The sequence below is a fragment of the Macaca thibetana genome, chromosome 6 (genome assembly GCF_024542745.1).
Source record: "Macaca thibetana thibetana isolate TM-01 chromosome 6, ASM2454274v1, whole genome shotgun sequence".
Classification (NCBI taxonomy): Eukaryota; Metazoa; Chordata; class Mammalia; order Primates; family Cercopithecidae; genus Macaca; species Macaca thibetana.
The window spans coordinates 51,952,679-51,978,638 of NC_065583.1; the positions used below are offsets into that span (position 1 = coordinate 51,952,679).

Sequence of the window (25,960 nt, forward strand, 5' to 3'; positions counted from 1 at the left end):
CATCTGATCTTTGACAAACCTGAGAGAAACAAGAAATGGGGAAAGGATTCCCTATTTAATAAATGGTGCTGGGAAAATTGGCTAGCCATAAGTAGAAAGCTGAAACTGGATCCTTTCCGTACTCCTTATACGAAAATTGATTCAAGATGGATTAGAGACTTAAATGTTAGACCTAATATCATAAAAACCCTAGAGGAAAACCTAGGTAGTACCATTCAGGACATAGGCATGGGGAAAGACTTCATGTCTAAAACACCAAAAGCAACGGCAGCAAAAGCCAAAATTGACAAATGGGATCTCATTAAACTAAAAAGCTTCTGCACAGCAAAAGAAACTACCATCAGAGTGAACAGGCAACCTACAGAATGGGAGAAAATTTTTGCAATCTACTCATCTGACAAAGGGCTAATATCCAGAACCTACAAAGAACTCAAACAAATTTACAAGAAAAAAACAAACAACCCCATCAAAAAGTGGGCAAAGGATATGAACAGACAGTTCTCAAGAGAAGACATTCATACAGCCAACAGACACATGAAAAAATGCTCATCATCACTGGCCATCAGAGAAATGCAAATCAAAACCAAAATGAGATACCATCTCACACCAGTTAGAATGGCGATCATTAAAAAGTCAGGAAAGGACAGGTGCTGGAGAGGATGTGGAGAAATAGGAACACTTTTACACTGTTGGTGGGATTGTAAACTAGTTCAACCATTATGGAAAACAGTATGGTGATTCCTCAGGGATTTAGAACTAGATGTACCATATGACCCAGCCATCCCATTACTGGGTATATACCCAAAGGATTACAAATCATGCTGCTATAAAGACACATGCACACGTATGTTTATTGCGGCACTATTCACAATAGCAAAGACTTGGAATCAACCCAAATGTCCATCAGTGACAGACTGGATTAAGAAAATGTGGCACATATACACCATGGAATATTATGCAGCCATAAAAAGGATGAGTTTGTGTCCTTTGTAGGGACATGGATGCAGCTGGAAACCATCATTCTTAGCAAACTATCACAAGAACAGAAAACCAAACACCGCATGTTCTCACTCATAGTTGGGAACTGAACAATGAGATCACTTGGACTCGGGAAGGGGGACATCACACACTGGGGCCTATCATGGGGAGGAGGTGGGGGGAGGGGGGAGGGATTGCATTGGGAGTTATACCTGATGTAAATGACGAGTTGATGGGTGCTGACAAGTTGATGGGTGCAGCACAGCAACATGGCACAAGTATACATATGTAACAAACCTGCACGTTATGCACATGTACCCAAGAGCTTAAAGTATTAAAAAAAAAAAAAGAATATATGGATGATATTTTTAAATGCCAAGGATAGATAAAGTGTTTGGTGACTATTCTAATTTGGCATTTAAAAATATCATCCATATATTCTTTATCTGTAGCCTGATATTCTCTTCTGAATGCCAGACTTATATACCTAACTGCTTACTTGACATCACACTTAGATGTCCAACAGACATTTCAAATAAAACTCCTTCCTAATCCTGCTATTCCACAGACTTTCTTTTTTTTTTTTTTTTTTTTTTTTTTTCTTTGAAATGGAGTCTCACTCTGTCGCCCAGGCTGGAGTGCAGTGGCAGGATCTCGGCTCACTGCAGGCTCCACCTCCCGGGTTCACGCCATTCTCCTGCCTCAGCCTCCCGAGTAGTTGGGCGTACAGGCGCCCGCCACCACGCCCTGCTAATTTTTTGTATTTTTAGTAGAGATGGGGCTTTACCGTGTTAGCCAGGATGATCTCGATCTCCTGACCTTGTGATTCACATGCCTCAGCCTGCCAAAGTGCTGGGATTACAGACGTAAGACACTGTGCCTGGTCTTCCCCAGACTTTTCTATGGAAGGCAGTGGTGAAATAACCCTGCAGGTTGCTTGGCAAAAACCATCAGTCATCCTTGACATATCTCTTTCTCTCATGCTCCACATTTAGTCTATCAACATTATCTATTAGTTCTACTTTCAAAATATATATGGAACCTGACCATTTCCTCCCTCCTCTATTGCTACCACAGTGGTTCAACTATCATCTCTTTCCTGGATTATTGTAGTAACCTCTTGACTGATCACTCTACTTGTACCCTTTTTCTCTATTCACTGTACAATCAATTCAGAAACAGAAGTAACTTTTAAAAACATTAAGTCAGAATAAGTCACTCCTCTATTTAAACCTTCCAATAGCATCCTACATCATTCAGAGTAAAGGAAGGACATACAAGTATTCTTGCTATTCTTTGAGTACGCCAAGCTCTTCTCCTGCCTCAGGGCTTTTGCTTACAATGCTCTGTCCTTGTAGTTGGTGCCCACCCATATCCACTTCAGGTTTTTTAATTAGTGGGATCTTCTCATTGAGGACTTTTCTGACCACCATATTTAAAACTGCACCTACTGCTTCTCATCTTCCCAACTCCTATTTTCCCTCCTTGCTTTATTTTTATCCAGAGTATCGCAATTTGATACCATATTACTTACTTGCATGTTTGCTTTCTGTCTCTTCTCCCAAATCCACTCCCCCAAATCCAGTCACTGCACCTTCCCCACTTCTGCTGCAGCAACATTTTATGTGAACAGTTTATTTGCACAGAAAACAAAATAGATGGTTCACTTCTTTGCACACAATATATATGTATATATCATACTTTTGTATAATTGAATATTTTTTTCAGCATTAAAAGGTATCAGTTACTACAAGGCCATAGAAAATGTGTTCAGTGGAAATGAGAACTGAAATAATATACTGCTGATACAGATACAGATGGATACAGGTATAAATTGGAAATCTCATGACCTGAGATCCTGTGTTGGCTTTACTACTAACTGGTTCTATGAGCAACCACAATCTACCTAACCTGCAGGACACGATTATCTTATTGGTACAATAAAGGGATAGGATTAAGGATTATTATTATTATTATTATTTTTGAGACCGAGCCTCTCTCTGTCACCCAGGCTGCAGTGCAGTGGTGTCATCATGGCTCACTGGAACCCCCACCTCCTGGGTTCAAGCAATTCTCATGCCTTAGCCTCCTGAGTACCTTGGATTACAGGTGTGCACCACCACACCTGGCTAAGGATTAAGTAATTTCTTATGGTCACATTTGATGCTGAACTAATTATGTTCTTTTGCCTCCTTAACCTCTAATATAAGACTGAAAATTAAAAAAACAAACTTGGAGCACAATTTCAGGATGCATTTATATGTATTGAAAATAGTGGTATACTTTTAAAAAAGAGCAAAGTAAAGGAATTGGAAAATTACTTTCTTCACATGCTCTGTATACAGTTGGCCCTCAGTATCAACAGGCTTTGCATCCACAGATTCAACCATCTGCAGATCAAAACCTTCAGATATGAAAGTCTGCCTGTAGGTACTTTCCATCCCATGGCTGGTTGAATTGTGGATGTGGAACCAGCGGATTGAGAGGACTGACTGTGCTACATCATTTTATGTCAGGAACTTGAGCATCCTCAAATTTTGGTATCCACAGGAGGTCTTGGATACCATGAGCCTTGTGTAGTTAGCTTAAGTATGCAGACAACATAGAAGCCAGTTCAAGACTGTTCTTGTCAAATAACTCTTATGTTCAATTCAGGTCTGTAATTCTTGTGGGCAGGTGTACTTTGGAATTTAGAACTTTTAAGATTTCATAGAAGTAACACAGTGCCTAAGTAGTACCTAACAATCTGAATGGTGTCTGGGGAGGCCCCTGTAAACAAATATATTAATACTTACGTAATGTAATGCAAAGAGTAGTCATATTGAGATATGTAACAATCCTAAATAGCTGTTCTTCCATTCAAAGTAGTTCAGGTGTTTAGCCACTAAACATGTCACACAAAACTTTCAGTTTCTAACTCTTTATGGATTTTGGAATTGCAGATTAGGGATTTTGGATCTGTCTTAATTATCAGTGCTTAATCAGAAAACAACTGATGTTCTGGAAAGATACATGTTTAAAAATCCTTCACCTCCTCCACAAGTGGCATCGCAATCTTCCCAGCTTGTGTGTGTCCACATGAAGAGGGGCTCGGGTGCTTTAGAGCTCTGGTTTTCTGGAAGAGGGTCTGATGGGATAGTGTATTCATAGTGAAGACCATAATTCTGATCCTGAAACAGGAGCACCTATAGTATATAAAAATGATCAAGGCAGATGGGTCAGACTAGAGCACGTGCAATGTAAAGCATAAAATTAACAATATTGATACTTAAAATGCTCATTGCGTTTGTGCATGTCTTTTGTTGTTGTCATTGTGGACATACCCTTCTCTTAATGCATACTAGAAACGTGACATTATTCTTAAATGGTGATATAGGCATGCTTTTGAAAAGACTGGAGTTTTGTACTTACCTCCATGCTAAAAACATCTTGAAGAAAAGTTCACTTGAGTGAGGTCAGAAATACTAGATCATTTTCTTTCAATCTGATGGACTAGACAGTTTCCCAAAGCATAGTACATGTATAAGATGACTTTAGTTGGGGGTGGGCAAAAGTGGCGGCAGGAGTATGTGTCCTATCAAATATCAAGGTGTGACCCAAAATCTAATACCAAATGTAGAGCAAAGTAAAGATGGACAGGAAGTCGCTGAGTCAAAAGAGGAAGAGGATAGATGACTTCCGAGATCACTGAACTTCATAAAGGCAGAGAATTTCTAAGCAAACCGGAGGACAAGAATTTGATTCCATGTATGCTTACAGTTAACCTTTAATTTTAGCAAGGTTATTGATTTTCTACTTGTAGTATATATTGTTTTCTTTGAAGTTAAATTTATGTTACATGAACTTTTAATATTAACTTAATAATTGTACACTTATGTACATATATATAAACAGTTCAATAAACCATAAAAATACATGAAAATGACTGAACATTGGGCTATACATTGGACTGCACTATATTCAGGGACCATGTCTGTTTTGTTCTCTACTCATTCCCAGTGCCAAGGCTCAGAACTGGATAGTGTGGCCACTTGTACATAAATACACCCACCCCTCCCCCACATACACACATATTTTAATGAAAGATTTAATGAGTATATATATGTATTTCTTTATGCATCCATTTTTAGAAAATATGTCAAGGAATTCCATGGAATATATCACTTCTATGGATCTGAGGACTTTGGAAACAATCTGTATAATATAATATGATACATTAAAAAACATGTACCCAAATTTTAAAATTATGATAAATTATTAAGGAACTTTATTTAATATTTTACTGGCATCAAGGTAGTTGTAATGATAGGTAATGCAGAGTTGACACTCCATAAGAAAATTGAAATGGGCCTAGGTTTAAGTATCTGAAGATTTTTATTATATTTCCTTTCCTTCTTTTCCTCAGAGTTTTGTTCAGTACATCAACAGAATGCCTAAGATGTATTTTGATGTGTGGATTGGGAGACTAGTGTGTCAACTTTATAAATAACTGCATCTATAAAAACAGTAATTTTCAGTTCACAAATGCATAACATATACAGTGTACTAGTTCTAAGTATATCATTGTACTTATTTTGGCTTAAATATGTCATTTGATATTGCCGATGATAAGCGACTTTCAGCCTAATGAGTTTATAAAGACAGAGAGTTTAAATGAGTTTTTAAAAAATGACATATCTTGTTTATGACTATCCCCAGACTATTATTAATACATAGTTTTTAAATGGATGGAATGAACATGTAAATACCAGCTATTTGTCAACTTATTTAATCACATAAAAATGTGTCTATTTTTCCTAATAAACTATCTTTTCATTGATAGAACTTTAGATTGTCCTTGAATATCTAATGCCATTTAAAACAGAGACATTGGCTACAAAACCATTAGCTTTTTCTTAAACCATTTGAATTTGGCAGTATTCTTTGCAAAAAGGAAAGTGTGACCACGTTACAGTTGAGGGGCACATGTTGAAGCATGGCAGCAGAAGGGATTGCCTTTCAAAATTCAGTACAGTCCTTCAATCTGTAATAGTCATTAAAGAAAAAATATCTTAGAAGTGGTTTCCCTTGGATTACTGAATAAATCCAGGTCACATAGATGCCTTCTTTTAGACATAGTTCACTGACTTTAATTATGCTTCATGCTTCCAGGAAAAACCTTGGTAATTACCAGTTAGATTAAGGATTCTGCAGCAAGGAAACTCCCTCCACCCAACACTAAGGTTTCACATATAGTGTTTTCAAACTCTGAATTAGAAGCTTAGTAAAGAAGCCTTCGTCTTACACCATAAGATAAAAACAGGGGAGGTTACCCTTATTAAAGGCAGGCAACACGATGGCATTTTATGCAATACAATCATTAAACATATGTTTGCTGTTGATACTGTTATTATAAGTGACCAAATGGAATGAAACAGATATTGTTCATACAACATTTGTTTCTTCATTTTATATTCTCTCTCTAGATGGCATAAGGCAGAGAGTAGGGTTTGCAGCTGAAATTAAATAATAGGATCCAATGGGACTGTGAGGAGATGTACAAAATGATTATTCAAAGTATACTTACATTTATGATTTAAGGCAGTTTGGTATAAAGAACTTGGATCTAAGCTTTGGATCCAAGTTCTTTGGACCTCTATGTCAGTGAGATAGCAGAGAAGAGTGATTAATACCTAGTTTTTTACAGCTAAATAACTTATTGGAGAACACTGAGCACACTGATTAACTTTTCTCATATTTAATTCTTTTTAATCTGTAAGCTAGAGTAATAATAATATATATTACACAGGATGATTTGGGGGATTAAATGCCATAATGAACGTAAAGCACTTTTGGATAATGTCTAATTCTTAGTCCTCAATGAATGATAGATATTATTATTATTCTGATTTGGAATAGAAGGTACACACATCACTCACTTTGCTCCCTTTATTTCTGTTGGTAAAGCATATTAATTGCAGTTATATAGAACCTTGTAATTTAAAATGTGGTTTGTGGACCAGTAGCAGCAGTATCACGTGGAAGGTGGTGAAAAATACAGATTTTAGATCCTGCCCCAAATCAAATTAATCAGACTATGCATTTTAGTAAGAATCCCAGGTAATCTGCAGGCACACTAAAGCAGGAGAAGCAAATGGGCCAATATATGATGTGAACCTGTGGCTCTTAGATTAGCAACACACATGTCTCCAATTGAAGACAAATGCATCTTAAATCGTGTGGAGATATTAAATAATGCAGCACACCATGCTCCAAATAAACAGTCAATTGATAGTGTTTTAGAGTTGTTTTATGTGTGGACTTAAGGAGGTGTTGAAGTGTCTGAATTTTAGACTTTGTTTTGCCATTAGGATAGAAAACTCACACCAGCTGTGTAGTCAGTCATTTGGCTCATGTGCCATTAGCACACACTGCCATAATCAAGGTCAAAAGGGGCCCATGAACCTGCCACCAGCCTGGACAGAATTCCATCATCCTGATTCTTTCTCTTCAAATGCTAAACTACTTATATCCAGTTTTTTGTTTTGTTTTGTTTTGTTTTTGTGAGACGGGGTCTCCCTCTGTCACCCAGGCTGGAGTGCAGTGGCTCCATCTCTGCTCACTACAACCTCCACCTCGCGGGTTCAAGCAATTCTCCTGCCTCAGCCTCCTGAGTAGCTGGGATTACAGGCACGTGCCACCATGCCCGTCTATTTTTTTTGTTCTGTTTTTAGTACAGACAGCGTTTCAGCATGTTGATCTGGCTGATCTCAAACTCCTGACCTCGTGATCCGCCTGCCTCAGACTCCCGAAGTGCTGGGATTACAGGCGTGAGCTACCACGTCTGGCCTATATCCAGTTTTTTACTAATGGTAATGAAGCTTGTCATCCCAAACATTCAAATTTTCATAATTCTTTACAAAAATCCATTAATAACAGGGTGATTGGGAGCATTGTTAGATATATTTATCAAATTCCTTCTCTCAGGTAGAATGACATTTTACCTAAGGTTTTTATGCAGAGTCAGATAATGGCCATTCATATATATATAAAACGCTGTGATTTGCATGCAATATTATAGTACTTTCTTTATAGACATCCTCTTCAGTTAGTAAATGTATGTTTTTAGGAAAAAGGGGTTTCTTTGGATTCCCTGTCATCCATCTGTACTTTGCATCTGTAAATTCCCTAAAACATCTTGCTCCTCCTGTAATAATTGCTGGTTTTAGATATCATTAATTAAAACACATTTTACAAAACCTCTAAAAAATCCACTTTTTAAATAATTTTAAATGTCTGTGTGACAATTCAAATCTGAAAAAGATTAGAGGAAGTGCACTGGGAATGTCCCTTTCCTTGAGAAGTTGATTATGCCATGTTATCAATTCATTCCCTCATACCAGGAGATGTAAAGGTGCTGTAGTAGGACCTTTGGCAGAGATCTTCTCCCAGAGGCCTCGTCTTACATAATGAACAGTAGTTCCAGCTAAATTGAAGGCTCCAGAGTGTTCAATCTTCCAGTCACTATTGATAGACTGTTTGCCAGCATCTCGGAGAGCTATAAAGAGGTTCAAAAATATAATGAGTATTAACATGTCAGCCTCATTGATCAATATCCACTATAAACTATTTTGTTGAAACTAGTCCATTTATTTACAAACAAATGGATCAACATTCCCTGATGTAAAACTCAAGGCAGCTCTTTTTAGGAAAAGTCTGCAATCACGGCAGATGCTGTAAGCTCTCCTGTCCTGAAATTGTCCGTAACTATATAGCCATATTTATCTTTACCTTCCCTAATGTCCTTGGACCCTTGATGTATATACTCCTTATTTTGGTCCTTAATCATTTATTCTTTAACACATTACTATATTCAGGCTATGTGTATCTATTTAGTCTATCCAGTGATCCTATGAGCATTGTGAATACTGGCTTTACATCTCATACATGCTCTGTCTCTCCTATGCCCATCCAGAAAAGTATGTGATTAAAGAAGGATCATTAAGCAGCACACTAATTAACAGATTAAAATGGCAGGGTTATATGCATTATAAAACATTTCTATGATAATATGTTGGATTTAAAAATAGACCCAGGACTTTTTAACATGTTTGTGATTTGCTATGAACAAGAATGGAAGATAAATGTTATTTCTCACCCACAAACAACTATCATCTATATAGGATTTTTACAGAATAATTCTGTTTACATAATTTTTTTTTTCTTTTTGAGCTAATCTGTGTACAATCTAAATAAGATTAATGACATAGAAATGAGATGTCATGGTTACCATTTTACATCAAATTTTTAAAATATTTTCCTTCAAATGATTTTGCGTTTAAACTTTTAAACTCTTTCATACAACTTTACTGTCTTTCCTAAAGACATGTACATGAGGATTCATTGAAGGCTATGTCAAAATTATATGAAAACATTTTTATAACTTAAGCCAATAAATCCTGCTAGTTATTATTTAGGCTAATCTCCAAGTATTAGATATCTGAAAATTTCCAAGTTTTATCTTGTAAATAATGTTTAAATAAATATGCTACATACTAATTATGTGTATATCTGAATGTTTCCCTTAGATATCCAGATTTGGAATTACGATAATAAATAAATTGAACATTTAAAGATTTTGAAAAACAGTTTCAAAGTGATTTTCATAGAGGTTGCATCAATTTATACTTCCATAATAGTGACTGAGAGTGCTTATTTCTGAGCACATCGTTGAAAGTAAGTTTCTCTTACATAATATAGAATCATGATTGAATAATTACTTATCTAGCATCAACTATAACTCAGGCAACATTCAAAGTTCTGGAACCCCCAAAGTGAACAACATGTATATGTTCTCTGTCCTCATGGAGCTTACACTCTAACTGCAGAGCCAGACATTAAACAAGTTACGTAGGCAACTGACAACAACATGGTGATACTTGCGTGGCAGAGTTGAGAGAGGCTCTTCTGAGGGACGTTATTTACTGAGGAAGTTAGTAAAGGGAAATAAGGGAAGCAGAGAAAAGGCATTCTAGACTAAGGGAGCCATACATGGAAAGGACTTAAAGCTCACCACAGCTTGACCAGGACCAGGAGACCCATGTGCATGAAGTCAAACATGCTGAAGCAGATTATGAAGGAAGGAGGCTTGAGAAATGAGGACTAGCCAGACCAGAGAGGCCTTGTTAGTATTTTGAGTTTTCCTAAGAAAAAAATGTAATGGCTAGTGTGATGGCTCACACCTATAATCCCAGCACTTTGGGAGGTCAAGGTGGGCAGATGGCTTGAGTTTACAAGTTCGAGACCAGTCTGGACAACATGGCGAAACCCCATTTCTACAAAATATACAAAAATTAGCTAGGTATGGTGGTGTCCACCTGCAGTCTCAGTGACTCAGGAGGCTGAGGTGGGTGGGTCGCTTGAACCTAGGAGGCGGAGGTTGCAGTGAGCTGAGATCATGCCACTGTACTCTAGCCTGGGCAACAGAGCCAGACATGGTCTGGGGAAAAAAAAAAAAAGAAAGTAAAACTTTAAAATATTTTGAAAAATATTCTGTGGAAAATGGGCTGGTATAGGGTAAATTTACACAGGGAAGATAAGATATAACACTAACATAGTAACCGAACTGAAAGTAATGGTGGCTTGGATTAAGGGAATGGATGAAAATAACAAGATTTATTTAGGAGAAAAATGGACAGAACATGGTAATGAATTGGTTATCCTGGGTAAATGGAAGTGTGAAGTATGATGCTAGGGTTCTAGGATGAGAAAACAGATGGGTTATGATGGCAAATAATGAAATGGTAAAAACTGTCAAAAGAACATAGTTGAGGAGCAATAACAGAAATTAACTTCGTTGTTGAGACGGAGTCTCACTCTGTCACCCAGGCTGGAGTGCAGTGGCCGGATCTTAGCTCACTGCAACTTCTGCCTCCCAGATTCAAGCAATTCTCCCTGACCCAGCACCCCGAGTACCTGGCACTACAGGCTCGCTCCCACCACCACTCCCAGCTAATTTTTGTATTTTTAGTAGATACAGGGTTTCGTCATGTTGGCTAAGCTGGTCTGGAACTCTTGACCTCGGGTGATCTGCCCACCTTAGCCTTCCAAAGTGCCATAATTACAGGAATGAGCCACCGTGCCGGGCCCAATCTAGTTTTCTTAAAGGATCTATTTTTATTTCTATTGAACTTTATATTTTTTTCATTTAGATAATGCTAAATTGATAAAATAATTCATGATTTTTCTTAAAAGGTAAATTATTTCCTGATTTTCATTAAAGTCTGTTAAGTATTTTGAGGAATCTTTTTGGCCTAGATATGTACTGTGGTCAGTACAATTCCATTTTTTTCTTCTGTATTTCAGTACATTTTTAGGGCACAATATAAAGAAATATTTCTGGAAAATCTCTAATTAAAATGCCTTTAAAAATCCTGGGGGTCGCTAGAGTATATTTAGACTCAATTGGTGTTTTTGAAATTCAGCATTCTCCAGAAAATGGCACACACATGTACCTTCAAATCCATACCATTTAATAGCAGCCTCACATAAAGAATCAATACTTTAGGTATGTATGTTTCTTGTTTTTTGTTTTTAATTCGTTAATTTAAAAAATGTGCTTTTAGAAATCATACTCTTCACCATGATTGAATAACTAAAACTGTATTAGCTCTCCTACTGTAAATAACTAGAAAATTAGACAATGTATGAAACAGCTGTTCTCAGATGCTGGGTAAATAACAACAGAGAACTGTAATCCCTAAGAGAAGACCAAATGATTTGATCTCTAAAAGTGCTTGGCTTTCTGCTTGAAAATATTTACCAGACCCCCTGACTGAGAGGTAGAACCCACACAGAGCACAGATGATGAGGGCAAGGGCTTCAGTGAGTTGAGGACACAGAGAATAGAGTTCAAATTGGCTAAAGCAGCTGAAAAGATTTTATTGAACACACAGTCTTTAGTGGAGAACAAAAGAAGGCTACATATAAGAAACAAAGTTAAACTAATCCTAGAGCAAAGGCTACTTTAGATGCATACTGACAAAGCTTTTAAAAAACCTCAAGAAGTTAAGCTGATCTGCAAATAAGTTAACTGTCCAGCAAAATGAAACTCAATACTCAATAGTAAATAACAAAATACAGTCTTTCAGCAATGTCACATTCATAATATCCAACATCCAACCAAAAAGTATTAGGTATGGGAAAAAGTCAGGGATTGCAATCTTCATAATCAGTGGAAAAATCAGCCAATAAAATGAGATCTAAATAATAGAGATGACAGAATTTGTAGACCAAGGATTTTTTTTTTTTTTTTTTTCTGAGATGGAGTCTCATTCTGTCACCCAGGTTGGAGTGCAGTGGCGCCATCTCAGGTCACTGCAACCTCTGCCTCCTGGGTTCAAGCAATTCTCCTGCCTCAGCCTCCTAAGTAGCTAGAATTACTGGTGCCTGCCACACGCCTGGCTAATGTTTGTATTTTTAGTAGAGACAGGGCATCGCCATGTTGGCCAGGCTGGTCTCGAACTTCTGACCTCAACTGATCTGCCTGCCTCGCCCTCCCAAAGGGCTGGGATTACAGGTGTGAATCACTGTGCCCGGCTGACCAAGATTTTTGAAGAGCTATTGTATGTTCGGTATGCACAATAATTCAAAGAAAAATATGTAATATTGAAGAATAATGGAAACTATGAAAAATAAATCAAATTTCACAGAATAAATTTATAAAATAGAAATAGAAAACAATATATATAACTGTAATGATAAAGTCACAGAATAGGAAAATATACGTAATATCTGTAATGATAAATTCCCTGAACAGATTTACAAACATTTTAGATATTGCAAAAGTCGTCTGTGAACTTGAAGGAAAGCTAATATAATAGAAACTAACTGGATTCTAAAAATAAAACAGGCTAAAAAAATGAACAGACCATAACTGTCCCATGGGAAATACCTGGTAGAGTAACATATGTGTAGCTAGAATTCCAGAAATGTGGGCGGAGGCATACAAATTATTTGAAGACATTGTGCTCAAAATTGTTTCCAACTTTGATACAGTCTACAAACCTATGAATCTAAAAAATGCAATGGAATCTAAGCCAACTAAGCATAAAGAAAGCCATACAATGTACATTATAATCAAACTGCTGGAATCCAATAATAGGGATAACAATCTTGAAAGTGCCTAGAGATAAAAAAAGCACATTAAAACAGGGTAAAAGATTTAACAATTCACTGGATATACCATCAGAACTAACACAAGCCAGAAGACAATAAAATATCACATTTAGAGAGAGAAAACAAAGCAAAAAAAATAAAAAAAAATATATAGAGAATTCTATATCCAGTGAAAATATCCTTCAGAGATGAAGGCAAAGTAAATACATATTCAGACAAACAAAAATTGAGAAATGTCAGCAGACTTACTCCATAAAAAAAATTAAAGAATGGTCTTCAGGCTGAAATAAAATGGTTCAAGATGGAAAGAGGTGTCTAGAAGGAAGGAAGGAAGGAAGCTGATACTGGTAAATGTATAAAAAATTTATATTATTTTTAGTATAACTGAGGCAAAATGATTACAATGTATTTTGGTGTTTAAAATATATGTAGAATTAAACTGATAATAGGAAATGTGAAAGTAAGATGCATAATAGCAAAAAGGAGAGAAAAAGAGGAGTATACTGTTTTAAGGAGCTTACATTATATATAAAATGGTATAAATAATTTGTAAGGAGGCTGTAATAAGTTAAACATACATACTGTAAATGCTACACAATGCATTAAAAATATAAAGTAAGAATTCTAGCTAATAAGCAAGTAAAGAAGACACTGGAATAGTAAAAAGTGTACTCAATCCAACAGAAGCCAGAGAAAAAGGAACAAAGGAATTAAGAAGAGATAGAACAAACAGAAAACAAATTCAATATGGCCAAAATTCTATTATGTTTAAGTGGACTAAGGACATTGGTTAAAAGACAGATTGTCAGGCTAAAGAAGATGAAAAATCTCACAGTATTCAATGAGCTTTAAAAATACATAGGTTAAAACAAGCTGGGCACGGTGGATCACGCCTGTAATCCCAGCACTTTGGGAGGCCGAGGCGGGCAGATCATGAGGTCAGGAGATCGAGACCATCCTGGCTAACATGGTGAAACCCTGTCTCTACTAAAAATACAAAAAATCAGCTGGGCGTGGTGGCAGGCGCCGGTAGTCTCAGCTACTCGGGAGGCTGAGGCAGGAAAATGGCATGAAGCTGGGAGGCGGAGCTTGCAGTGAGCCGAGATTGTGCCACTGTACTCCAGCCTGGGTGACAGAGCAAGACTCTGTCTCAAAAAAAAAAAAAAAAAAAAAGGTTAAGATAAAAAGAATGAAAAAAGATGTAGCATGCAACACTAAATATAAAAAAATGGATTTAATGATTTTTTTTTTTTTGAGATGGAATTTTGCTCTTGTTGCCTAGTCTGGAGTTCAATGGTGTGATCTCAGCTCATTGCAACCTACACCTCCCAGGTTCAAGCGATTCTCCTGTCTCAGCCTCCCAAGTAGCTGAGATCACAGGCACATGCCACCACACCTGGCTAATTTTTGTATTTTTAGTAGAGATGGGGTTTCATCACATTGGTCAGGCTGGTCTTGAACTCCTGACCTAAGGTGATCCACCCACCTTGGCCTCCCAAAGTGCTGGGATTACAGGCGTGAGTTACCGTGCCTAGCCAATGGCCATATAATTAATGGATACCATGGACAAGGGCAAGAAATATTTTGAGATTTAAAAAATGGCATGTGTTTTTAAAGGTCATTAAGATTAAAATTAATTAAATTTAAAATTTTAAAATGACATAACATTTGTTAAGTAGACTTAACAATCCTAAGCGTATGCTAAATTATCAAAATGCATGAAGCAAAACTGACATAATTGAAAAGAGACAGAAAAATCCATAATTTTAGTTGAAAATTTCAATACTTTCCTTAACTGAAGAAAAGATGAGTATCAGTAAAAATATAGAAGACCTGAACCAAATACACCTAATTGATATTTAGAGATTATACTCAGCAATTGTATTAATAGAATACAAATTTTTTCAAGTATAAATGGGTCACTGGCCAATAGATGCCATAAGTTATAAAAGAGGTCTCAATTGAAATTATACTGAATATATTCTCTTACCAGAACAGATTTAAACTAAAAATCAATAACAATATATCTATTTTAAAAAATAAAAATATTTAGAAAGTAAACAATCCATTTATAAGTAACTCATGAATCAAAGTAGAAATCATGGTGCTAATATGAAAATCTTTTGAACTAAGACTATATTGTAGAATACAACTAAAGCAGTGGTTAGAGGGAATCCTATAGCTTTAAATTATCACATTAGCAAAGAAGAAAGCAATAAAATTCATGATCTAAGTTTCTACCTTAAAATGGTAGAAAAAAATAAATATAAACCCAATGTAAATAGAAGCAAGAAATTAATAAAGGGCAGAAGTCAATTAAATAGAAGTAAATTAATAATAGGGGTAATCATTAACACCAAGAGTTGGTTATTGGAAAATATCAAATAACTGATAAAACATTAGCTTATCTAAGAAAAATAGACACAAACTAAAAACATTAGAGATAAGTGACAAAACATTATTCTTAGAGGTATTATAATATAATAAGGAAATACTATAAACAAGCTTAAACCAATGAATTTGACAAGGTAAGGGAATTACTTTCTTAAAGATATCAGTTACCAAAATTGACACAAAAAGAAAAAGAATATCTGAATAGCCATATATATAATATATATATAAGAATATCTGAATAACCATATATGTGTGTATATATATAGTGTGTATATGTTTGTGTGTGTGTGTGTGTGTAGATTTGTACTTGCACATGCCAACCAACTTAGTAACCATGTAAGTCTTGAGAACCCTGAACTTCACAGTTAAGGTAAATTGGTGCTGGAAACCCATATGAGGATTTGATTTGCCTTATAAATTCTCAAGAAAATTGATTTTCTACTTCCACTTAGTACTAAAGTTAATATAGATACAGTTTCTTTTTTCCACCTTTTGTGGTGCAATTTCTCTCTCTCCACCACAGTGAAGTTGTAACCTGGTGTTCTTGCTTTATGCAGGGCTCTCCTACTAGAGCTCACACTTTGTAAAGGCCTTAGGTTTTGTTTTCTGTCCACAGAGTCCCTGTAGCTCTCAAAGTCTAAACCTGCTTACCAGAATCAGGTATAGGTGGGTCTTCAGAGTCAGCCTAATTCTCTGGCTTCCTGTTCTCACTTTGTTTTTGGTATCTAAGGGTTCTTTAATTTCTTTCCAGTTCAGAGGTGTTAAGGATTAAACATTGGTGCCCTCCCCCTAAATTCATGTTAAAACCCTACCCCCTAATGTGATCTTATTAGGAGGTGGAGTCTTCGGGAGGTAATTAGGATTAGATGAGGTCATGAGAGTGAAGTCTTCATGAATGGGATTAGTGTTCTTATAAGAGTCCCAAGAGAGCTTGTTTCCTCTCTCTCTCTGCCATGTGAAGACACAGCTAGAAGTCAGCAGTATGCAATTCAGAAGGAGGGCCCTCACCAAAAGCCCACCATGCTGGCACCCTTGATCTCACACTTCTGGCCTCCAGAACTGTGAGAAATAAATTTCTGTTGTTTATAAGCCACAAAGTCCATGGCACTTTGTTACAGCAGCCCAAAGTGACTACATGACAGGTACATTATAAAAAGTTTTTTTTCTTTTGAATTTTGCTCATTTTAATATTTTTTAATGAGAAGTTGTCCATCCTGCTTTACATACAAAACTGCATGGAAGGTAAGTAGATGCATATGACCTTCTCGACACTTTTTTAAAGACTCGTGAGCTGCAATGATTTTGCAAAGATACAACATAGATCTATCTGAAATATTTTCCAGTTTAGGCTTTTTGATAAATTACTAACAAGACAATAATGCCACAGTCTTCAGAAAAGCAAATAATAATTGCCATTAAGAATACAGTTCGAAGAAGGAATGATGAAAAACAATAATTATATTGGGAAGGGATTAATTATCTCTATAAAATAATATAAGTTTGACGTAGACAGGTTAATTTGTTTAAGAATGATCAGTTTGCCAAGGTTCTATTTTCTTTTCTTTTTGCTAAAGCTATTTCAAGATGAATATTTCCAATGACTTCCTTCCTATGCCCAAAGGAGCCTTTAGGAAATGTGATTTATGAAGTGCATCGATTTGCCAAGTCTCTAGGACTGAAATCTGTGATTTTAACACAGTGTCATTTCTTCTTTACTCCAAATTTGCCCCTCATCCATGCGTCCCACATTAGTAAGTGTTACTATTACTTGCCAGAAACCTAGAAGTCATCCTTGAATTTTTATCCTCTATCAACACACATCTATTTTTCAGCAAGTTTCATCAGTTCAACCTCTTCAACGTCTTTGGAAGCTACTGGGTGTTTCCTATTTCTATTCTTTCGCTAGGTTTATGCAACCGGTCTCTTTGCCTCCAAGAATGTGTGCTCCAAGGCACTCTTCCTCTGATTCATCAGAGGTGAATTATTTTTTCTGAGTTAGCAAGTAAGGAAATGTGCTCTTGAATAAACATGGTAACATACTAGTATTTCCAACATTGATTTAATCTCCAAAGCAGCATTCAGTCTGTTTAGGGGCATAGATAGTGTTTCTTTCTACAAGTAAAAGACCCTGCTCACTTGGGCCTAAGGCTAAGCACAAGGAGAATTTACAGTAACTAACTGAGACAGATATGTGATTCAACTTTTAAACTAAGTGGTCTTTTAAAAACAAAGAGTGATTGGAGACTTATGTTTAGAGGTCACTAACAGAGAAAAATGATGGGATTTAGTACAATTGGAGACAACGAGTAGAGAAGAAAACAGTCATTTCATGATTTATACCCTTCTGAGTTAATTCTATACAATTAGTTGATCACCCTGGTTTAAAAGGGGAAAAAGAGGTTATATGGGAGAAGTTTAAAGAAAATGTGTTTAAATATGACATGTACTTTTAAATCACACGTGTTGCATGGAAGACAATTACTTAAAATAATAAAACTAAAAAGGAGGCAGCATGGTTCAGTGCCTAAGAACCCAGATGCTATCCCTAGACACCTCGGGTTCAAATCTAGGTTCACAGCTTCTTAGATGTATAATCTTGGGCAAGAAATTTAAAGTTTCTGTCACTCTATTACCAGATTTTAAAAATTGGGAAATTAATAATGCCTACTTCATAGAGGTATTCTGAGGATTTATGGATATATGTAATGCACTGGCCTATACTAACCAAGTGTGAAACATCTTTTTCTTAAACAAATTCACTCAAAAAGTCTGTAATTTCCTGTGTGCCAGACTTTGATTTAGCTATTGTAGACAAAAGAACAAAATGCCTTCAAAAATTAACAATGGAGATTGACATTAGAAAAGGAGGAATTTGAACAAATAAAAAAATCAGATAAGGATAAGTGTAATACAGAAAATAAAGCAGGACAATGTAATAGAGAGTAGCTTGGTTAGAGGTCAGTGTACATGGAGAAAAAGTAATAATTTTGAGTAACTGAAATGATTTCCTGATGCATCACACTAGAGCAGTTAAGAAAGTGAAGGATCAAGGAGGACTCTCAGTTTTGACATGAACTACTGGATAGGAATTAATGAATATGATGAGCTGAATAACAACCCCCCCGATATCTATCTATGTTCTTAAAAGATATAATATCATACAAAATATCTTCTCTGACCACAAAGGGATGAGATTAGAAATCAAGAACAGAAACAGAAAATGCACAGATTTGTAGAAATTAAACAACATACTATTTAACAACCAATGCAACAATGAAAAAAAAATCTAATCAGGAATTAGAAATTATCTGGAGACAAATGAAAACTCAACATGCCAAAGCCAAACCTTACGGGACACAGCAAAAGTTTTTCTAGGGAGAAAATGTATACCTATAAACCCTTACATTAAAAAAGAAAAAAGATCTCAAATTAACAACAAAACTTAACCATGTAAGAAACTGGAAAAACAACAAACTGAATCCCAAACTAGTAGAAGAAAGCAAATAAGATTAAAGATAAGTGAAACGTAGAATAGAAAACAATAGAGAAAAATCAACAAAACTAAAAGATAGTTCTTTGAAAAAATCAACAAAATTAACAAGTCTTTAGCTAGACTGACTAAGGGAACAAAAGAAAAGACAAGACTCAAATTACTAAAATTAGAAATGAAAGTGGGGATGTTATAATCAATGCTATGGAAATAAAAAGGATTATGAGAGTACTATAAACAACTGTATGACCATAAATTAGATAACCTAGATGAAATGTGCACATTTCCCAAAACAAAACCTACCAAAAGTGAATCACGAAGAAAGAGAAATCATAAATAGAACTATAATTAGCAAGGAGATTAAATCAGTAATCAAAAATCAAAAGCCCTGGACAAAACAGCCTTTTTATATGGTTTTAGGTAAAGGTCCAACTTCATTTTTCTACATGTGGATATCTAGATTTCCCAGCACCACTGGAAAAAAATGACTGTCCTTTCTCAGTTGAATGGTCTTGGTACCCTTGTTGAAAATCATTTGAATATATATATATATTCCTGAACTTCCTATTCTTTTCCATTGGTTTAGATGTCTGTCTTTATGCCAGGATCATACTGTTTTAATTGCCGTAGCTTTGTAGAAAGTTTTACTATCAGAAAGTTTGCATCTTCCAGCTTTGTTCTTTTTCAGGATTGGTTTGACTATTCAGGGTCACTTCTGTATGTAAAATTTCATATGAATTTTAAAATGGGTTTTTGTATTCCTTCAAAAGATTTCATTGAAATGTGAATGTACTTAATGCCACTGAATTCACTGAACCTGACACTTAAAAATAGCTGTGACGGTAAATTTTATGTGATATATATTTTACAATAAAAAATTTTATTGAGGGGGGAAAAGATACCCATATCCTAATCCTTGGAACCTATGAATGCTACTGCTATGGTCTGAATATTTGTGTCCCCCTCCTAAAATTTATATGTTGAAATACTAACCCCAAGTTAGAATTAGAAGCATTAGAAGGTGGAATCTTCTCAGAAGTGACTAGGTCATAAGAGCTCTGCCCTTATAATTGGGATTAGTGTCCTTATCCCAGAGAGCTAGCTAGCCCCTTCCACCATGTGAGGACACAGCGAGAAGATGCCATCTATAAATCAGGAAATGAGCCCTTAAAGGGCACCAACTCTATTAGTGCCTTGATCTTGGACTTCCTGGCCTCCAGAACTATCAGCAATACATTTCTGTTGTTTATAAGCTACCTAATCCATGGCATTTTTATAGCAGCACAAATTAAGATAATTGCCTTCTGTGGCACATTTTAAAAAATTACAGATATTAAGTTGAAGATCTTGAGATGGGATATTATCCTGAATTATCCGGGTAGGCCTTAAGTACAATCACATGTATCCTTATAAGAGAGAAGAAGAGGAAAATTTGAACCCAGAAGGAAAGGAGAAGGCAATGAGACCATGCAGGCAGACAATGGAGTGACAAGGCCACAAGCGAAGGAATGCTGGCAGCCACCAGAGTTGGAAAATACAGGGAATAGATGTTCTCCTAGAGTCTCCAGAGATAGTGTAACACTGCAAACACTGACTTTTGGTCCAGTGAAACTGATTTTTGACTTCTGGCCTGCAGAACTATGAGGGAATACATTTTTGTTGTTTTAAGTAGCCAAATTTGCAGTAATTGTTATAGTAGGCATAGGACACTAATGCAGTGACATTCACTGCAGTGGAGAACACCAAAGGAAGAAGAGGTTTTAGCATGGAGTGGAAATCAAATTTTTTATTTGGACTTTTGATTTGGGACTTTCTGTTAGGTTGTTCTTGTACTGCTATCATGAAACACCTGGGACTGGGTAGTATATAAAGAAAATAGATTTAATTGGTTCTCAGTTCTGTGGGCTGTACAGGAAGTGTGGTGCTGCCATCTGCTTGTCTTCTGATGAACATCTCAGGAAGCTTACAGTCATGGCAGAAAGTGCAGCTTGAGCAGGCATCTCATATGGGGAGAGAGGGAGCAAGGGGCAGGAGGGTGGGGGGTGCGTGTCACATACTTTTAAGTAATCAGATCTCATGTGAACTCACTGTCATGAGGACAGCACCAAGAGGATCGTGTTAAACCACTTGTGAGAAATCCGTCCCCATGATCCAATCACCTCCCACCAGGCCCCACCTCCAATATTGAGGATCAGAATTTAGCATGAGATTTAGAAGAGACAACATCCAAACTATATCAGACTTATAATGTCTGAGGTACCTATGAAACTTTTGATAAAATAAACATGTAAAACAATAGAGCTAGATGTAATTCCCTAGGGAGAAAATATAGCAGAGAAAAGATCAGGACCTAGGCCTGAACCCTATAGTATGGGAACATTTGGAAACATAAAGAGGCTGAAGACCTCACAAAAGAGACCAGTAAGGGGCATCCAGTGGTCCTATAAGTGTTTAATGAAATGAGGAGAGGTCAGCAGTTTTAAATGCTGTTTACAGGTCAAGTAACATTAGATTTGTCAACATAGAGGGTATTTGCTGACCTTAAAAAAGGCATTTACTGTAGAGGGAGACAGGAAACAGGACTGGATTGGTTAAAGAGACTGGGAGGTAAGAAATTGGAGACAGCGTGAAGATGTCACCTTTATAATATTGCCTGGCTTATTCAGTCACATGTGTCAGGTTACTATAACCCATACTATAATTTAGAATTTTGTATAATTGACAAAATTCCATATGACATATCTATATATTCCTTTATAGCTTGGAAAAAAGAAAACATACATGCAAGTGTAATAACCACTTGTCTGTTATTGAATGAATGTATTGAAATCGTCTAGATTATGGCCAGTGTCTCTAAAAACTGGGTATCAGGACTTTTAATCTGTATTTGAAAATCCTGTATGATCTATTTGTACCACAGTAGGTAAAATAGATTAAATACCAATGCATATATTGGGAACAAATGGTAATAATTGGTAATGAGTGTGTCACATGATAAAGAATTCCTTTTACTGTCCCCTTTCCTCAAATTTTTCTACTCCTAGAATTCAACTTCTATTGAAAAAAATTCAATCTGAGTGTAGATTGTGTATTTTTGATATTGCAGAGTAGAAACAATCACGTAAGCTGAGTTGTTTTTATGTACAAAGGATTCCTCATTGGGACATTATTGCTCATTTAAGAAAAAATAGGGAGGACATTATTTTTGTTACAAAAAATAGGCTTGAGAGCTTTTTGTGTGTGTGTAAAGATAATACAAACACAGTGTTACAATTCTGGAAAATTATTTAGTCTTCTGCCTGACATCATCATATTAGGTCCCTCTATCTCTGGATGCCAGATAAAACCTCATTTCACAAGATTTAGATTGAAACTTTTTTTTTTTAACATATGAGCATGTATATTTTGACAACTTTTTTCATATATTTAAAAATCATGAAATGACCTAATTAAACGATTAAAATAACTGATACAGTACTTTTCATAATAGTTAAAAATTTTAAAAATATTTTCTTCATAGGTGAGTTTTCCTAAAATGAGGCAAGAGAGAGAACCCTTTTCCATTAAAAAATCAAGTCCTTTAGTATGTAGAACATTACTTCAAAAATGCCACAAGATTTCCTGATAAAATGATCATTATATATATATACACATAAATTCATTTATAAATGCAACTAATATGTATATGTGTGTGTGAATGTATGTATATATGTGAAATAAATATAGTTACGGAATATATATGAATATAAATCATACCCAAATCATTCAATGAGGTTTTTGTTTTGTTTTGTTTTGTTTTTTTATCTTGGACTAACATGTGGAAGCAATTTTTACCCCTCAAAAACATACAGACAACCAGATTGCTTTTGCTCCTGGGAAGTCCTTGGGAGAGAAGGAAAAATATTCCTACTTAATATGACAAAAGATAGTTCCTGGGAAGTTCAAACATAAAACTAGAAACAGATTGACTTCCTCCTCATCATAGAACTCTCAGGGCAGGGAGTTGGGCTCGTACTTGGATCTTCTCTGTGTCTGTAACACAGGTTACCTAAATAGCTATGTGCCGGCTTTTCCTCCACAACTTTGATCCTTCTTGCTCCAGCAGGTATCACCAGCACTTCTACATAACCTGTAAGGGTCAATAAAACATGAAATAAATCTTGAGTTCCTTCAAAATCTCTTTTCTTGATTGACTTGCCTTTTGTTTTCCTTTTGGTTTTGGTTATTGCTATGATATTTCACTACTTACGTAAAGAAAAATTTTTATATATAAAAGCTGTCATGATTTCCAGTGAAGTTTCTTGGAAAGATGTTGAGCCTACAGCACTATGGAGGACAAACAGGCACTTTTATTTTATGTAAAACAACAAAAAAAGCTCATTGATACCTTATGAATTGTAAGGAAAGAAAAAAACCCAGTGGAACAGCCTGGTTAGAAACACAGTGGATCGTGAAATAGAACAGAAAACCTCAGATTTTGTTGTGGGAACTTCTTTAGGTTAGAAAGTGTGGGGAAAAAGAATATATAGCTGGAGAAAATATAGCAGGCCTGGACTAAATCCCTGGAGTACTGAAGTATAGGACAAGAGAGACCAAGCATTTTCTGGAGGATATTAACAAAGGGTTTTGAAACTGATGCCGGAGACAGAAAGTGTTAGGTCACACCAAGCAGTCTAGGGTCATCTCTGAAGATGTCAGACAGCTAGACCCAAGGCAAAATTAGGTGCTTCTCAGGAAACATTTTTCAGCAGATGTTAGGGATATAATGCTTGAAGAGAAATAAGATGATAAGGTAAAGTGAGATAAGAGAAAATGTGTAGAAAAATACAGACTCAAGTTTCACTTAGTGCAGAATAGTGAGAACAGATGCCTACTTTTGCTTGAATAGTTATTTTCCAATTATATTAAAATATTGTTCTTAGTAGTTCTGTGCAGATCCATGTATCTTATAAAAGTCTACCTTCTAAGCTTTAAAAAAGGCACAAGACCTAATTCCAGAGTTGTCTCCTATTTATTAATTATTCATCTTCCTGAGAATATTTAGATATTTGGCATATACCAAAAGGTAGCATATACCCCACCTGGTGGCAGTGGCTGGAAGTAGTGCCATGTGCTTTTAGAATAGTAATTTCCATTCAAGAACAGTTTGTTTAACTATTGAATTGCACATTTCAGCAACACTAAGCCATTCTCAGTAACACTAAACATAAAAGCACTGTCACTTTTTCACATGAACAAAATACGCAGCAATTAAAATGGAAACAAATGCATAATGGCTATTTGCACATAGAAGTCAGGTATGTGACTTCTGCCTTCAGTGAGCTTATAATTGAATTGGAAAGACAGGCATAACTACCTTATATAAATGAGTTGAATACAATGGCAAATATCATGTTAAAAAGGTAATATGCAAAATGATATGGTTAGTTCTCTGCTGAAGATTATAAACCAGAGTTGTTTAAGCTACTACCTTCAAGGCTTCACTGCTATTTTTATTCACAGAGGTAGGATTTTTTTTTCCCTGTTAAACATTACTCATACTTGGGAAACAATGTCATCAGACAGAATCACTATGATTCAGAAGAGAGAACAACTTATAAAGGAAAGCTTCACAAAAAAGTAAATAGATGAACTGCCTTTGGAGAATGGGTAGGCTTCAGATACATACAGAAAAAGGATGAGTTCACTGTGTATAAGGAAGAGTAAGGGATATGTGGTGTGGTTACTGGTACTTGAATGAAATAATTCTGATGGAATGAGATGTAAGAGAGTGGCTTTATTAAAGAGAGTTTAAATGCATGCCCAGGAGAATGAATTTATCAATTTGAAACTATCGAACATTCTATAGCAAGGATCTTGGTAATTGGATCCTGGCTTCGAGAGGCTTTGTCTAACAGTGATATCCAAGATGAACAGGGATATAGTTGTGGGTGACAGTGTCAGGACACTAATGGTAAAATCCAGGAGTAGTGGAGGCTAAGGGAGAAAATCCAGAAGATACTCTGTAGAAAAAATTTTCTGAACTTAGTAACCAAAAGAAAGTGGGCATAATAAATATTGAACACAATGCTTTATTATTAGCTATGTGAGAATGGGGCATCATTTACAGGAACATGGAAGTTAAGAGAGAAATCATCTAGTTTTGGTAATAACTGAATAAATTTGGTTTTGCAATTTGTATCTAACAAAATGGTACAACACACTAGTAAAACCATCCAGTAAGAACCCTGTAACATCTGGAATCTAGAGAAAGGTCATGCTACTGACGTAGCTTTGCGAGATATCCTTACAGAATCACCAAGTTAAGGCATGGAAATAAGTGGAGAAAATCAAGAAGAGAAATCAAGGACTCAACTTTGGTGACAGTCATAGTTTTTAACAAAGTGATAAAAATAAATCGGGAAAAAAGATAGAGGAATGGGACCAGGCGCAGTGGGTCACGCCTGTAATCCCAGCACTTTGGGAGGCCGAGGCAGGCAGATCACAAGGTCAGGAGATCAAGACCATCCTGGCTAACACGGTGAAACCCCGTCTCTACTAAAAATACAAAAAATTAGCTGGGTGTGGTGGCACACGCCTGTAATCCCAGCAACTCAGGAGGCTGAGGCAGAAGAACCACTTGAACCTGGGAGGCAGAAGTTGCAGTGAGCTGAGATTGTGCCACTGTACTCCAGCCTCGGTGACAGAGTGAGACTCTGTCTCAAAAATAAAAATAAAAAAGAAAGAAGAAGAAGGAGAAGGAGAAGGAGAAGGAGGACATCTGGTCTGTTTTGGGAAGTGGGACCCTATGGATGAGAATATCTCAAGAAGAATTGCTGGTGAACTGTCAAAAGCTGTATGTCAAACATGAGGCATCAAAGAGAAAGGTGGCCAAAGAGAGTCTTCTGAGTGTTCCAGTCAAGAGATAACTGTTAATCTCCAAGCAAATGAATTCAGCAAAGT

General features: G+C 36.1%; 1 protein-coding gene across 3 annotated transcripts in view; it reads right to left on the minus strand.

The window, feature by feature from the left end:
* Positions 1 to 25,960, minus strand: part of ADAMTS19 (ADAM metallopeptidase with thrombospondin type 1 motif 19) — a 283,788-nt gene that overhangs the window by 57,186 nt on the left and 200,642 nt on the right. For all 3 annotated transcript variants that reach the window (XM_050792704.1, XM_050792706.1, XM_050792705.1), the window contains 3 exons: positions 23,067 to 23,147; positions 8,358 to 8,515; positions 4,010 to 4,163 (listed from right to left, as the gene is read on the minus strand). In XM_050792704.1, coding sequence (XP_050648661.1) covers positions 4,010 to 4,163; positions 8,358 to 8,515; positions 23,067 to 23,147 — 393 coding nt within the window. The remainder of the gene's footprint in view (positions 1 to 4,009; positions 4,164 to 8,357; positions 8,516 to 23,066; positions 23,148 to 25,960) is intronic.